Source organism: Diadema antillarum, unplaced genomic scaffold, assembly GCF_040938485.1.
Source record: "Diadema antillarum isolate AM-2024a unplaced genomic scaffold, OU_Dant_1.0 scf00000116, whole genome shotgun sequence".
NCBI classification, from domain to species: Eukaryota; Metazoa; Echinodermata; class Echinoidea; order Diadematoida; family Diadematidae; genus Diadema; species Diadema antillarum.
In genome coordinates, this window is record NW_027271005.1 from 463868 (window position 1) to 478526 (window position 14659).

A 14659-nucleotide genomic window follows, 5' to 3' on the forward strand; every position below is an offset into this window, starting at 1 on the left:
AGACGCAAGGATTTACACTGACAACTGTTAAAAGCTAATGAAATCCTTGGTCTGATTGGCTGATAGCAAATTCGTCGGTGAAAACTCCGACGAACTCGTTGATGAAACGCCCCCCTGATTGGTCTAAAGTTCTGAAAGGCCAGCTAGCTAGCTAGGCAAGACAGCTAGCTGGCTACAGGCTAGGCCTACATGTAATGTACAGTGTACTGTGCGTGAGCACACCGCACAGTGCAGGAAGGCCTACACGTACATATTATGTGTATGTAGCTGCATCGCAGCTAGCTGCAGCAATTTGAGCATGAGAGAAACAGCTGTGTCCAGCCAATGCAGTGACTAAAAAACTCCATTCATCTTGGCCTTTGTTGGCTTTGGCCACTTTTGGGGATCGGATCTACATGTATGTTTCCTCATTACAAAGGTAAGTCACTTTTTACTCTTATAGCATTTACTGGAATAGACCTCCAATGTTATTCAAAAGATGAGATTTAACTTTGTCGTCAGGCCTAGAGGGTTTTCTACTCAAGGTCAAGCTAAATATGAAAGTAATATAGAATGACAATGTCAATTCTAACGTTAAGGGTAGTCAATAACAATAACTGAATTATTACCTGAATTACCTACGATGACGCCCAGTAAATTGAAAACTTGTAGAGGGCCACAAATTAATTGACTGATAATTCCGTGGATACAGTACCAGGTACTTCACATGGATCTCCTCAGCCCCAGGCTCAGGATTGAATCCTTTGAACGGCCCTCTTACAATAGTCCAAACAATACGACCAAGCGTTGTGGGACCGGACGCGTACATATATAACTGTTATAGAGTTGTACTTGTACTTTGAAGGGGAAATGTAACGATTTAGCAGGTTAATTCTCACGCCGTTTTCAGAGTACGTTGTCTAGCATTTAAAATGAGGAGTCTATATCTAGTCTTTGAGGGAAAGGGTGCAATTTAGTTTTCACGCGCAAACATAAGTTTAAGTGTCCAGAAACACAACCCCCATCATACAACTCAAGTTTTCAACTTACTGTCTGTATACTGCCTCTGGGTGTCATCGTAGGTAATTCGGGTAGGCCTAGGCCTACTGAGTAATTGTTTAATAAGACAAACGGTTGGAGACTAACTTAGTTAATAGAGTGAGTCCAACCCGTTGTTTAAGTTACACCAAAATTTGAAAAAAGATATAGAACTAGAACCTATCTAGTCTAAGCTTTGGCAATTAGGCCCCTAACTGGTGAGAATGATATTGATAGTTTCATTTATTGAGTCTAAGACTGGTGAGAGTGAGACTGATGTGTGTGACAGGAAAGGTTAGATCTAGACACTAACCACTTGACTTATAGGTATACTGTCTCTAGACTCTAGTATGCAATGTAGGGACCCTAACAACGTTAATGACATTCTTTGTTTTGGGTCAGAAAATTACAAATTAAGCTTAACGTTAGACTATAAGAGTTAGACTGTGGTGTATTAGTGTAACGTTAGACTCATCCATGTAGCCGTTTGTTAGGCCTAACGTAGGTCGTTAGGCCTAACTGTTAATTGGTTTGTTTCAGACCCTCTATGTAAACTATTGTAATTGTAACGTAACAAATTAGGAGCAAGCAACCTGTAACTTTATCAAAGATCGTGATCTTTAACACACTTAGGGGTTCTAGGTTTAAGCCGACAAGACACCGTGCAGAACCTTTTGATTCAGCGACTGGGCTGTCTATGCAGTCTAGACCAACCTGTGTAGGCCTAACGTTATATGCCTAGGCCTAGGCCTACTGTAGTGTTGGTTAAATTAGGCTAGGCCTAGGCTGTAACGTTAGGCCTTTAGCGTTAGATTGGAATGCATGACAGATTCCATTTGTTTGGGGGCAGTGGATAAAAAATTAAGCTCGTTAGGCCTAGGTCCTAACGTGTGTCGTTAGAACTAGATCTAGGCACCCTAAACAGAGAATCTGGAGGTGACACCTGACTGCTAGACAGGTTTCTAGCGTTAACCATTAATTCTTACTGTTAGATCAAGGTCTAGACCGCTAGACTGAAGAATCAGGCGTATAAACGACGGTTATTTATTAGATCTAATGTTAGCTTTAGAATCTAGATCTAACGTTAGATCTAGAATCTAATGTTACATCTAGGTTCTAACACTTAGGAGCCGTTCTTTGTTATAGATCTAACAGTTAGACGAAATTCTAGACATAGGACCTAGATCTAAATAGATCTAGGGATCCTAGAGGTCTAGTTCTAGATCTAGCACCTAACATTAACAATGTAATAGAGAGTCTAAGAACGTTTCTAAATTCTAGACCTCTTCGATCGTTGATTAGGCGTAGGCCCTAATCATTTTTAATTTTAGAAGATTTTTCATTTACATCATGTGAGCCAGTGATTTCATGATTTAGCATTTTAGGTGTGCTAAGCCTGAGGATATTGCATTTACTTTTTAAAGACCTTCTAGACCTAGACCTCTATGGCCTGTATATAAACAGTAGGCCCCTGGCCTAGCAGTTCTAAGTACCGGTAACACTAGGTGTCTAGAAAAGGTTCTAACCTAACGTTAGTTAGGTCTAGGCCTAAGCATATACTGCACGTTGCCAGATGTAGACCTTACTAAGGTTAGAAGTAGGCCTAGAACAATCTAGTTGGGTCAAATTCTTTAAAGCGGAAGTAGGACCCTAGGCCTAGATTCTAAACTTTCAATCAGTTGTAGACTATCTAGACCGTTTTATATGGAACATAATATGTTACTGTTAGACCCTACAGGGGTAGATATCTAGACCCTCTAACAATTACATTTGACCATCAATGTCAGTTGCTGAGTTAGTCTAGCGTTAGACCTCTAACATTAAGCCTTCAAGTTCTGTTCTCAAACAGTCATGACAGTAGATAAACCGAATCTCCAGTGTGGAGCACCTTTAGGCCTACTATAAAGAATGAGAAAATTCCCTCCTTCAATTTAAGCCTATAATATTTAATTTCATGTATCACAGACAATTGACTGTACAGATATTTTTTTCAAATAAAAATTAGATCAAGAAATCCTCGGATTGAGGTTTTAAATGATTACAAATCCACTAACTGTTATTTCTCATGCAAATTTCAAATGTTCAACTAAATAATTTATTAGATAATGTGTTTTTTTTCCTCAGGGATTTATTCCTACTATAAAATAAACTGCACTTTTTAGATACTTCAGATGACATACATACATTTCATCATGTCTCAGTCTAGTCACATTGATCTGCAGTCTGTTTACAGACTTTGTGAGGAGGTCTGCACACTGTACCGTACAACATGGGCAATTGCAATACAACTATGTACGTAGGCAATGCAATGTACTAGTATTAGGTTGCTAGTCTTGGAATTCAGACCCACATCACTACATGTGCATGTTTACAATAATGCACTACTTTATACTGGTTTTCCTATGGTAGCAGGTGGTTAGTCTGTGTTGCAGACCTGAGGGGGGATTGTTGGAACAGTCCAGTATTCTTAAGCACCTTTTTACTAAATTATTTGATATTACTGATAAAGGATTATCAAAGCAGTATCTACCTCTTGAAGAGAAATAGCAAAGCGTGGCATCACACCGGTTCAGATAAATGTTGGACAATGACAGAACCAGGTGTGTTGCAGCTAATATTTTTTTTTCTACCAAAACCACTAGTCTACCAGCAGGAGAGCTGCATTTATTGCATTGAAAACTTTGTTTTGGGTATTGCCCCACATATTTCCAAACAAATGTAACCTGTTTCCTTTGAGATTGTCCGAGTCCCATAGGTTTAACACAGGGACTGCTCAGTTTCTGTAAGCACTTATGTATTGTTTTCCCTTCTGCTCTCTATGTGTTTACTTCTTATGGAGGTTATTCAAAGGTTTAAAAAGGGTAAATGTTTATTGTTTCCAGAGTTGAAGTAAAATTGAGACATTTTGAATTCTTCTTATAATATCTTTACATTTGTAATTTCACTGATAAAGACTCCAAGTGGTTTGAATATTTTGGGTCTGATAGCTATAGACATGCTATTCAAAAGTAATGTTTGGTTGGTTCACATTTGTAATTGTAATTGGCTGGTGAACAAAGTCTAGGGGGAAGTTTACAAAGGCGTAAAAAAATGGCTTAGAGTGGAATATTCCCGACCACAGAGGCGGTTTATTCAAATATTTATGATGCTTCATGTCAAAATGCATTCCATCCCAAATCCATGTGATTAATAGGAGGAAAAAGTGTACTACATTAAAAACAACAATAGTTCAACTAACCTCATGCGTCCAGCAGCAAAATGAAATGATTGCTAAGTTCTAGTGTCTTGTCAATCAAAGATGATGTTACATAATGACATTTATTCAAGTCAGCTACAACTGTATATCTATAAGCCAAAGTGAAGGGGTGGAGGTGGGGAGAGAAGAATGAAGTAAGTTACTGGTACCGGTATCTGTAGTATTGATTTTAATTATATTCATTTTAATTTTCTTAATTCTCTTTAGGTCACCATGGATTGGAGCATTTGTGTAATCTGCCAGGAACAAACACAAGAAAAACTTCACTGTCCAAAAAAAGGGGGACTCAATGCTGAAAAGGTTTATGCTTCATTTTTGAAAAATGTTGAGGAGTTCAGGAAAATAAATGCCTTGCCAATTGATGTGGACTTTGGATCTGAAGGAACAGTTGAGGCATTTGTGAGAAACAATGCCTTGTGGCACCGTTGTTGTCATCAACAATTTAATAATGACAAACTCAAACGCAAATTGAAAGGGGAAAGAAAAGATGAAGAAGAAGGAGATGCACAATGTGACATGAGACGGTCAAAGCGCCAGAAGTCGGGATTTGAATACAGGAGTTTGTGTCTCTTCTGTGAACAAATTGGCAATGACAAACTGCATAGTTTTCAAACATTTGAAGCTGATCAGTCTCTCAGGAAAATGGCAAGTGATATGCAAGATGAAGAACTCATGCACAAAATAGCAGGAAGTGACATCATTGCTCTAGAAGCGAAGTATCACATAGATTGTTTGACTAAATTTAGGAACAATTATAGGGGCCATCAGCGCAAAGTTGGTTCTTCCAGTACAGAAACGACAGAGGGCGAACGAGCACATGCTCGAGCATTTGTTGAGCTGGTTTCTTATGTTGAGCTTGCAATAGAAGATGGGCAGTACATCTTCAAGCTATCCGATCTCCACGAGAAGTATGAACAGCGTCTCGAAAGTCTTGGACATCATGTATCTGTGAACAAGGGCCGGTTGAAAATGAAGCTTGTGGATCACTTCTTCGAAACAGGCGTACAAGAACAATCAGATGGCAAGAATGTTGTTCTCATATTCCCTGAAGGTATGCAACAAATGCTGAAGGATGCTCTAAAGGACAAAGACTACCAAACTGAAGCTTTCCTGTTCGCCAAAGTTGCGAAAATCTGCAGAGAAGAAATGTTCAGGAAAACACATTTTGAATTTTCCGGCAGCTTCCCCCCGAATTGTCAGAAGATGCTTCCAAGTCTTACACTCCTGTCATCAATGATCCTTTACGGACCAGACTTAAAACACAATGAGGATGGTGATGACTCACAGGCATGTTGCACAATGGCCCAGATGTTCCTCCATAATTCAAAGAAGAAGAGCAGAAATCCGACCCCGCATAAACGCCAGTCTCAGGATAGAGAACCACCACTTCCAATCTACATTGGCCTGAACATCCATACCACGACAAGGAACAAGCAGCTGATAAATCAACTGGCCAGGCTTGGTTTAAGCATCTCATATGAGAGAGTTCTACAGTTAGAGAAGAAATTATCAGTTGCAATGTGCAAGCAGTTCACAGCTGAAAACATTGTGTGTCCATCCATTCTGAGGAAAGGCATTTTTACAGTTGGGGCACTAGACAACATTGATCATAACCCATCGTCAACTACAGCTAGAGGATCGTTTCATGGAAGTGGCATAAGTGTCATCCAATTTCCTACACAATACCATCCTGGACGGAGGCGGGTATCACAGTGGTTTCTTCCTGCAAATCCAAATGAGAGACCTCAACTGCTTGATTCGTATAGCATAGTCGAATCAGTCCATCTCAAAGCATCATCTACTAGTGTTCCCAAGGTTACTATGACGGCTGTAGATGGAAAGCTTCAAGACGCACAAGAAGAAGAGGGAAAATGGATTCAGCATGCCTCTGAACTACTCGACAGACAAACACTTAAGAAAGGAGAAGTGATCTCATGGGCTGCATATCATGCATCTAAGCAATCACCTCCTCTTGATCCTCCTGCTGTCATCGCACTTCTCCCTCTCTTCCAAGAGAAGGCAGACTCGCCTGCCATGATAAAGCATGCTATGAATGTCCTTGCAACTGTCACTAACTTCCTTAATCCAGGCCAAATCCCTGTGTTGGCGTGTGACTGTCCAATATTCGCTAACTGCAAGCACATACAATGGACCTGGCCTTCAACCCATGGTGAGGATAAGTTTGTGATCATGTTTGGTGGATTTCATTTGGAGAAAGCCTTGTGGACAGCATTTGGTGATTTCCTTGACAAAAGCGGATGGACGGAAGCTCTTACCGACTCAGGTGTTGCATCATCAGGTACAGCTAACTCCTTCATTAAAGCTGCTCATGTTACAAGGACCCGACATGCTCACCAGGTAACTGCCCTAGCTCTTTCGAAGTTACAACATCAGGCATTTGAACAGGTTGCAGCAACAAGTGGGAACCGAACATTTGAGGATTGGAGACATTCTATGTCTAGTAAAAGCCCTACCTTCCAGTACTGGGACTTGGTTTTGCGAACTCAGATTTTGATCCTGATATTCATCAGAGCTCATCGAGAGAGGGACTTCCTCCTCTTTGTGGAGTCACTGCAAAGCCTGATGTTCTTGTTTTTTGCACTGGACCACTACAATTACTGCCGTTGGGTTTCTGTCCATCTGCGAGACATGCAGTCCTTACCAGACGCTGTATCAGAGGGGCTCCAGAAGAACTGGGTTGTAAGCAAAACACAGAAGAGGTTTTCTGCACTTCCAATTGATCAAGTCCATGAACAGGAAAATGCAAAAGTCAAAGGTAAAGGTGGAGCCGTGGGCTTAACCGAAAATCCTGATGCTTTCCAACGATGGATGCTTGCAGGTCCCGAGCAAGCCAGACTGTTGACAGAGTTTGAACGTGAATACTTACCTGAAGAAGATCCAGAGGAAAACTGCAAACATCATGAAGAGACTCAATCAGATCAACAATCTTTCAGTAGTCAAACAGCAAAACTGATTGAGACAATCAGTGAATATGGCAACCCTTTCCTTGAGGACCATTCTGAATTGTTGGTCTTGCACTCTCGGGTATGTGCTGATAAATCAGTGGTAGAGACAGTACAGCATATCGAAGAACTTGGTTCCAGTCAGTATCAAGCGTACAATCGGGAAGTGTTCATTGAAAAAACCAAATCCATCCATGCACCAATCAAAAAGAATTCTCTTCCGCTCTTCAAGACATCAGTGAAGACACAAAGGAATCGCAAAACTGCAAAAATTACATCTCTTCAGAATGATGTGAGCCTCTTTGGTTGCATGTACATCGCAAACCAGCTGCGTGATGGTGACCCAACAGTATTCTTCAGCCACGAGAATCAGGTACACCCACCATCTCTATCAATTGGCGGGAAACTGCGCTTGACATCAAGCAAGTCCAAATTACTAACATGTCTGGACACAAATGGACAAGGAGAGCCGCCTGCACACATAGACTGTAAGATTTTTGATGGTGCAGCTCTAGTTCATGGGTTGCCAACATCATCCGTGTCTACATTTGAAGACTATGCAAGAACAGTGTTCAAGCCCATTCTGGACCGTGAATTGACAGGAATCAAACGACTAGACTTGGTGTGGGACCGATATTTAGCCTGCAGCATCAAGGAATCTACTCGACAGAAGCGTGGAAGTGGATTGCGCAGAAAGGTAGCACCCACGACCAAAATGCCAGCCAACTGGAAAGACTTCCTCCAAGACAGTACTAACAAAGAAGAGCTGTTCGCATTCCTGACACAGAGAGTGGCTGAACTAGAGTGTCCCAAAGAAAAGGAGCTGTATGTAACCTCAGGTACGTTATTCTTTATGTACTTCTGATTTAGACAATACTATCTCTAATAATTATAAGATTAAGATACATTTTGTGTAATTACAACCAATGCATAACAAAAGCTTGATGAGTGGGAATTAGTTTGGGAAGAGCTTCATATGATCTCACTAATCTTGAAGTATTATCCATGTAACTTTAGAACACATGTATCTATGGGTCCATAGGCAGAGAAGAAAATTCAAAGTCTTTCTCTTTTTCTCTTTTATGACTTTTCAGGTACTTCGGTGATTGCAAGGGGTGATTGTGAACCCATGGCAGACTGCACACATGAAGAAGCAGATACAAGAATCACAGTTCATCTTCAGCATGCAGTGGAGAGAGGGTCAAGGAAGATTGTAATCCGAACAGTGGACACAGACGTTCTTGTTATTCTCATCGGACAGTTTCCATCATTGTTCATTGAACATCCTGACATTGACATTTGGGTGGCGTTCGGTGTGGGGAAGAACTTCTGTCACTACAACATCAATAACATTTGCAAACATCTTGGAGATGACAAGTCACGAGCGCTGCCCCTGTTTCATGCTTACACAGGTTGTGATACCACGTCTTGCTTCCTTGGAAAAGGGAAGAAAAGTGCATGGAGGGTCTGGAAATCTTATCCTGAAGTGACACAAGCATTCCTTCATTTTGTGGATCATCCATTCCAAGCAGTAGATGTTTCATCTGAACATATCAGTTGTCTTGAGCGATTTACAGTCCTGATGTATGATGTGACAAGCAATCTCGTCTCTGTGAATGAAGCGCGCCGAGAGCTCTTCTGCAAGAGGAAAAGAAACCTGGAGAACATACCCCCAACTCAGGTACGTTCATTTGCACATTCACAGTCACTTTCCTTACCCCAAGGGATAGGACATACACGGAACAAGAAATTAAATTGCAAATACTTTTGAAAAAAACATGATTAATGTCCTGAAAAATCAATGAAAATAACATAATGATACCAACATCAGTGTTCATAGTTTAAATAATCATTTCCTATAATGCAAATGGAGTTAATCATTCTGTTGGGCAATGCGATACTCAAGTTCTTGTTTGTACAACCTTCAAAGCCTGGTGGCTTGTTTTGAAACTTGCTATTATGAAAATAGTATTTAAGTACTGGTATTAAAAAGAAACAGATATGATAGGAATTTGTCACCATCTCAACCAAACAGTTCTTTTTTATGTTAAGGTAACATGTTATTATTTGTTGAAACAGTTGATTAACTATACAATATATCTGGTGTGGTTTTTTTTCCAAACTATATTAGGATGCACTGCTCCAGCATATCAAGAGGGTATTATACCAAAGTGGCATTTGGACAACATGTCGCCAGGCACAATCTGCAGTTCCTTCTCCAGAGGGATGGGGATGGACAATGGAGGATGGTCACTGGGCACCAGTTTGGTTGACCATTCCTGAAGCAGCTAAAGCCTGTAAGGAGCTCATCAAGTGTGGCTGCAGGGCAGAAGCTGGATGTGTTTCTCGCTGCAAGTGCTCGAAAGCTGGATTACCATGCACAGAACTCTGCTCTTGCTGCTGTCAGAAATAAGCTTGCCCACATGTCAGGTATAATTACAAAATTGTATGCTAACCGGGTGCCAGAGAAGCCCACAATGATGAAAACACAATAATTAACCAGAGCTGGAGCCAACTTGTTTTATTAATTATTTATTTTTGAATGAAATTCACCTGGTGGTAAGCTACAAAGTATATGTGACATGTATATTGTACACGTTTACAGCTCTAGTTCTGTTCCAGATCTTGTCAAAGTATACACATGATAAGACGATATATCATACTAGTATTGGTTACAGTAAGCAAAGCATGAGTATACAACAGGAGCATTGTTTATTTTCATGATTAGATTATGAAGCCTAAGTCGCACAGAAATAGTAAATTCAATGACATACCAGAAGTGAAACCACGGAAATAAAGCAGAAATACATTTTTTTTTCGAGATTCATTGCTTATAAAAATTCTGCTATACCGGTACATTATATTGATCAATCATACCAACCCTGGTGGGAGTCTCTTCAAAGTCATGGAAGTTCTAACAGGGATGCCAAGTGCAAAAGAATTTTATTAGTGAGATTTTCATGGCTCAGCATCTCGGCGCATGAGTGAGGGTGGGAGGTTTTTTTTACCCCTCCCTCGGTATCGCGGTAGGGAGCTTTTTCAATTTTTAGCTCTTAATGATGCAATCAGGTTCATACTTAAGTGACTGTTTTTTACCTATTTTGAATGACAAAAGGGAAATATACCTTCAATTGCAACTATCACATTAATCCTTTGGGCTATGCTCATTATTATAGGCCCGAGTTGCAGACTTCGCTCGATGTGTGAGAAAGATGGGTGCCATGCGTGAGATTGTGAGATGGCCCCTAAATGCTCGAGTCTCACTCAGAATGCGTGAGACTTGGTAGCTCTGTTCTAAAGTCTCCTATGAATTTAACCAAAATCTAAATGTGTAGTTGCCATGGCAACATATACCACTTAACATTCAGAAAAAAGTATTACAAATACCTCCAATCGTCCAGTCGATCAGTTGCACCTATTCAAATGAAATCTCTTCAGAACTGGAAGTTATACTGTATAGCTTCCTGTAATCAACTTCAACTTAAAACCTTTGTATTGGGTTGCCATGGCAACGTAAAAATCAACGATCATATTCCTCCCCTACTATATTTGCTTTGTACCTTCTTTCATATCAAGCTTGTGAAAATTTCATCTTTCCTACCTGGAGAAATAGGTAAGAAACCTGATTTTTTAGAAAAAAAGTTCATTGACCTTTGACCTTTGACCTTTGACCTTTGGCAAATTCACTCCAAATTAGGTTGAAATATTTTAATTGTTCTCATTATTCTTCCAGCCAGGTTTTATCCAGATTTGACATTCCTGACTCGAGAAATAGCCAAAAAACCAATTTCATAAACAAAGGTCGTTGACCTTTGACCTTTGACCTCCTTCCCAGCATCAGTTTCTTTGGAGCACCCTTTTTTTTGAAAAGGCATATCATGAGGTACCTTTGGTGAAAAAATCATGCTTTTGTCCACCGTGTCACGATAATTTCACTAAGCCACCCCACTACTTCAATATTAAGGAAACTAAAAAGGGAATTTCACAAAACTTTACTTTTTGAATAAAGTGCACATTTCTTCGACTTGATACTGACATAATGTTAAGGGTAATATTAATCCCCCTGCCTTCTGAAAGAGAGAAGTCAAGTGTTCTCTTGTTATGCAAGAAAAATGGAAATATGTTGAATTTTCTTTATTCTTTCTTTATATCGTTGTACTCATGTGACATCACAAGCTATAGTAGTCTTTTCATCCAGCCGTGACTGAGCAGAAACTTCAAATATTCATAACTTTTGAACTGATTGTCCGATTTTGTTCAAACTCTCACTGATGTGTTTGCTGCATTCACTCAACCCACATGTCTATGAAGGTGAACTTGTCCTTTAAGTTCAAGCACACAGCATAGCAGCCTTCATTGCTTTTGTATATTGGCAATCTGCTAAGTACACGTTTGTATATTGCCGCATTGATAAGTTTCGGCAAATGAAGGACTTTCTTGTTGTTAAATGCATGTTCTTTGACCATAAATAAAATAATGTATTTATAATCACATATCGTATTTCATTATTACAATTACACTTAAGTGAAATATTCAGACATGGTTTGTAGATGCCTGTGAGTCACTGGGACATATTAGGCAAATTAGAGAGTGGTTAAATTCCGGATTCAGAGGCACAGCAAGAGAGTGGGAAATAAGTGTGGACCCTTGTAAAAAGCAATGTTTAGGCAAGCGATTCCCAGCCTTTATGAGACAATATACAATGTACACTGCTCTTTATATTCTGGCATGTTGCTGATGTGTTGCAAATAGTGTTAAAGAGGAATATGTACTCAAACATATGGTATATATGTGGGTCCAATGTACATTGTATACAATATTAGTAAAACTCATCAGTAAAGTTTGAGAAAAAGTGTACAATCCATGGAGAAGTTAGATTATTTGATGACACTCTGTCAGAGTTGTTAAAGTTTTGGTTAAAATGATGTGCTGTCATTGCTGGATTAGAAGGCTACAAAACTACAGATGTTACAGTATGGGGGAAGATATAAGAAGAAAAAAGACAATTCCAAATATTTTTAATTTTCTAGCATAATGAAAGAGCTCCTGACTCACCTCCTTCAGAAAGCAAGGAATACGTAATATCACAATACATAGGTCAGTAAAAAGTTGAGGGAAAGTGCAATTTTCATTTAAAAAAATGAAATTTTGTATTATTCTCTTCATAAGATATCAGGCAGTGCAAAAAATTGGTATTGTGACTCAAGTTCCATTTAAAATTTCAGCGTACTCCTCCCTAAAAAGTGGTGGAGGACGGATATCTCAAAATTACCCATCTATTTTTATACTCTAATTTTATGCTGATGGTAGGGTATAGGGCAAGGCCAAGGGTACCAGTATGGTCTAGAATCTCAAATCTCAACTTTCAGGACAAGTTAAAAAAATTAATTTAGGGTCATCTAATAAATACAACATTTAATATGATATGGTTCTACTGGATCAGAATGTAATCTTATCAAGTTGCAATGCAATCAATACACAGGGTCCTTAACAACAACAGGGTCAGGGCTTCTCTCTAGCTCGGGGGGGGGGGGGGGGGGGGATTTTTCTGTGGCCGCTAAGGCAGGTTTGACTTTACTACTACTCTTCTAAATTAACTGTTTACTAGATCTTTCTAGTTACATATCACTACTGTCACTACCGGTACTACTACTACAGTATACCCAGTCATTGGGTGTCCGGACAGGTTGTGGGACCGGATGCGTACTGTAAAGTGCGTCTGGTTTGACAGTGACGCGCCTACGTAAACAGTTGTTTACATTTGTCAGTGAGGAGCTGTGCGTAAATGTGTATTCAAAGTAAAATAAGCAAGTCAATACTCGAGAGTCTTAAGTGGAAGAACACACCCCCCCCCCCCATCCTACTACTACTAGATTGTGTTGTTTGTGTGGAATGTTTTGCTGAACTATCCAAGGAAGGGTAAATTTACACCAGCCAGGCCCCAGCCAGGCACCAGGTCATGATTCCAGAGACTCCAACTCTCCCGTTTTCGACGGGAGATCTCCCGCCGAAAACCCATTTTTGCAAAATCTCCCGTTCTCCCGTTTGAGATTTAATTTCTCCCGCCCTGGCTCTTTGTCTCCGTTGGAAAGGATTTCTTACTTTATTTCTATCGTGTGTTGAAAAAATAAGCCTTAACGTTGTTAGATAGCACAAGAGAGCATCTAGAACCCTAGGAACTTCGCGCTTCGCACACATCAAGTTGGAGTCTCCCGTTTGCTAGGGGTTTCAGGCGGGAGAATCTCCAGATCAGGGGGGTGTTTCACAAAGCCGTTCTTAAAGTTAAGGACTTAAGTGCGACTGGTAATCAGTTCTTGTGTGCTATACATATTAGAATCTCAATAATTCAGCACAAGAACTGATCACCAGTCGCACTTAAGTCCTTCTTAACTTAAGAACGGCTTTGTGAAACACCCCCCAGAAGTTGCTTTGGGTTGGAGTCTCTGTGATTCCCACAAATTACTTTACGGATTTATTCACAGAACTCTCAAGAATGTTTGGTAATGGTAGTTTGATATCCTGTAGATATAGATGTGACTCATGATGAACAATATTTCCCACAGTTTGACGGCAGAGTCAAATCCCGTTGTTAATTGAGTGTATTTGTGTTTTGGGACTGAGTATGCCAGGCCATGCGATGCCCCCCATCGACAAGCCGCTTCGACAGCGCCCGATCCGAACGGGCGGGGTAGTTACGGCACCCGTGGAAGCAAGTGCCTGAAGCTGCTTGAGTTGTGCTTACCTGTGTCAATGACAGACTTGACATCTTTGTATCTTGGATTCCCTGGAATCCTTTTGTTAAGAATCTGCAGAAGAAAATATACGATAAGAGAGAATATTTCGTCACCTATCTCACCAACAGAACCATAATGTGAAATATCATTCGACTCAGTCGTAATCCGCTACTTACATCAACTTTGGTTCCTGTTCGCGTGGTTCTCGATCGGGCGGACATGTTGGCTTGACAACACTATCATCGCATTTATTCTCTCCGCGAAGAATTCAAACGGGTAACCTCGGGTCAGAGGTGAGTGACGGCATCGCCGGCGCACGTGTATTGATTGTGTAGTGCATCAACATTCACACAGTTGCGAGGCTTCCCTAGACATCAAAGGAGGCGGAGTCCTTAGGGATCGGTGTTTTTGCTTGTTTTTTGCTCGAGTTGAACTTGAATAACGGTACGAGGAAAGGTTGCTGAACAGGATGATGTTTCACAAAGTTTAGCCTCATTTAATTGGCACTTTACCTTGCATTTTATTTCACCTAGCGCACAGCGAAGTGAAAACAACTTCTCCACTGAAGAACGGTGAAGGGGAAAAGTTCAGCCAAAAGTTCATAGTGGAAAAAGCAAGGTTTGCTTTGTTTTTCAATCGCGATCTCGTGATCTTGTTCTAAAACTAAGCTTAGATTTCTATGATTTAGA

At 40.3% G+C, this 14659-nt stretch overlaps 2 protein-coding genes across 2 annotated transcripts in view; one reads left to right on the top strand and one right to left on the bottom strand.

The window, feature by feature from the left end:
* The window catches only part of LOC139719871 (centrosomal protein of 41 kDa B-like), a 47566-nt gene extending 33366 nt beyond the window's left edge, over nt 1-14200 (bottom strand). Inside the window, exons 1-2 of the mRNA XM_071631256.1 lie at nt 14147-14200; nt 13979-14042 (exon numbers count right to left, since the gene is read on the bottom strand). Of these exons, the coding sequence (XP_071487357.1) occupies nt 13979-14042; nt 14147-14191 (109 nt within the window). The 5' untranslated portion in view covers nt 14192-14200. The remainder of the gene's footprint in view (nt 1-13978; nt 14043-14146) is intronic.
* LOC139719870 (uncharacterized) lies at nt 7547-9933 on the top strand. Its single transcript, XM_071631255.1, has 3 exons — nt 7547-8075; nt 8331-8917; nt 9368-9933. Exons 1-3 carry the CDS (start codon nt 7547-7549, stop codon nt 9647-9649), a joined length of 1398 nt encoding a protein of 465 aa, XP_071487356.1. The 3' UTR covers nt 9650-9933.
* Nucleotides 14201-14659: the final 459 nt, after the last annotated feature.

Excerpts from the sequence above, each read along its gene's own strand:
- LOC139719870 (XM_071631255.1), top strand. The coding sequence starts at position 7,547 with ATGTACATCGCAAACCAGCTGCGTGATGGTGACCCAACAGTATTCTTC. Across the intron at positions 8,076-8,330 it reads GGAGCTGTATGTAACCTCAG|GTACTTCGGTGATTGCAAGG; the intron begins GTACGTTATTCT and ends ATGACTTTTCAG. Across the intron at positions 8,918-9,367 it reads AGAACATACCCCCAACTCAG|GATGCACTGCTCCAGCATAT; the intron begins GTACGTTCATTT and ends AAACTATATTAG.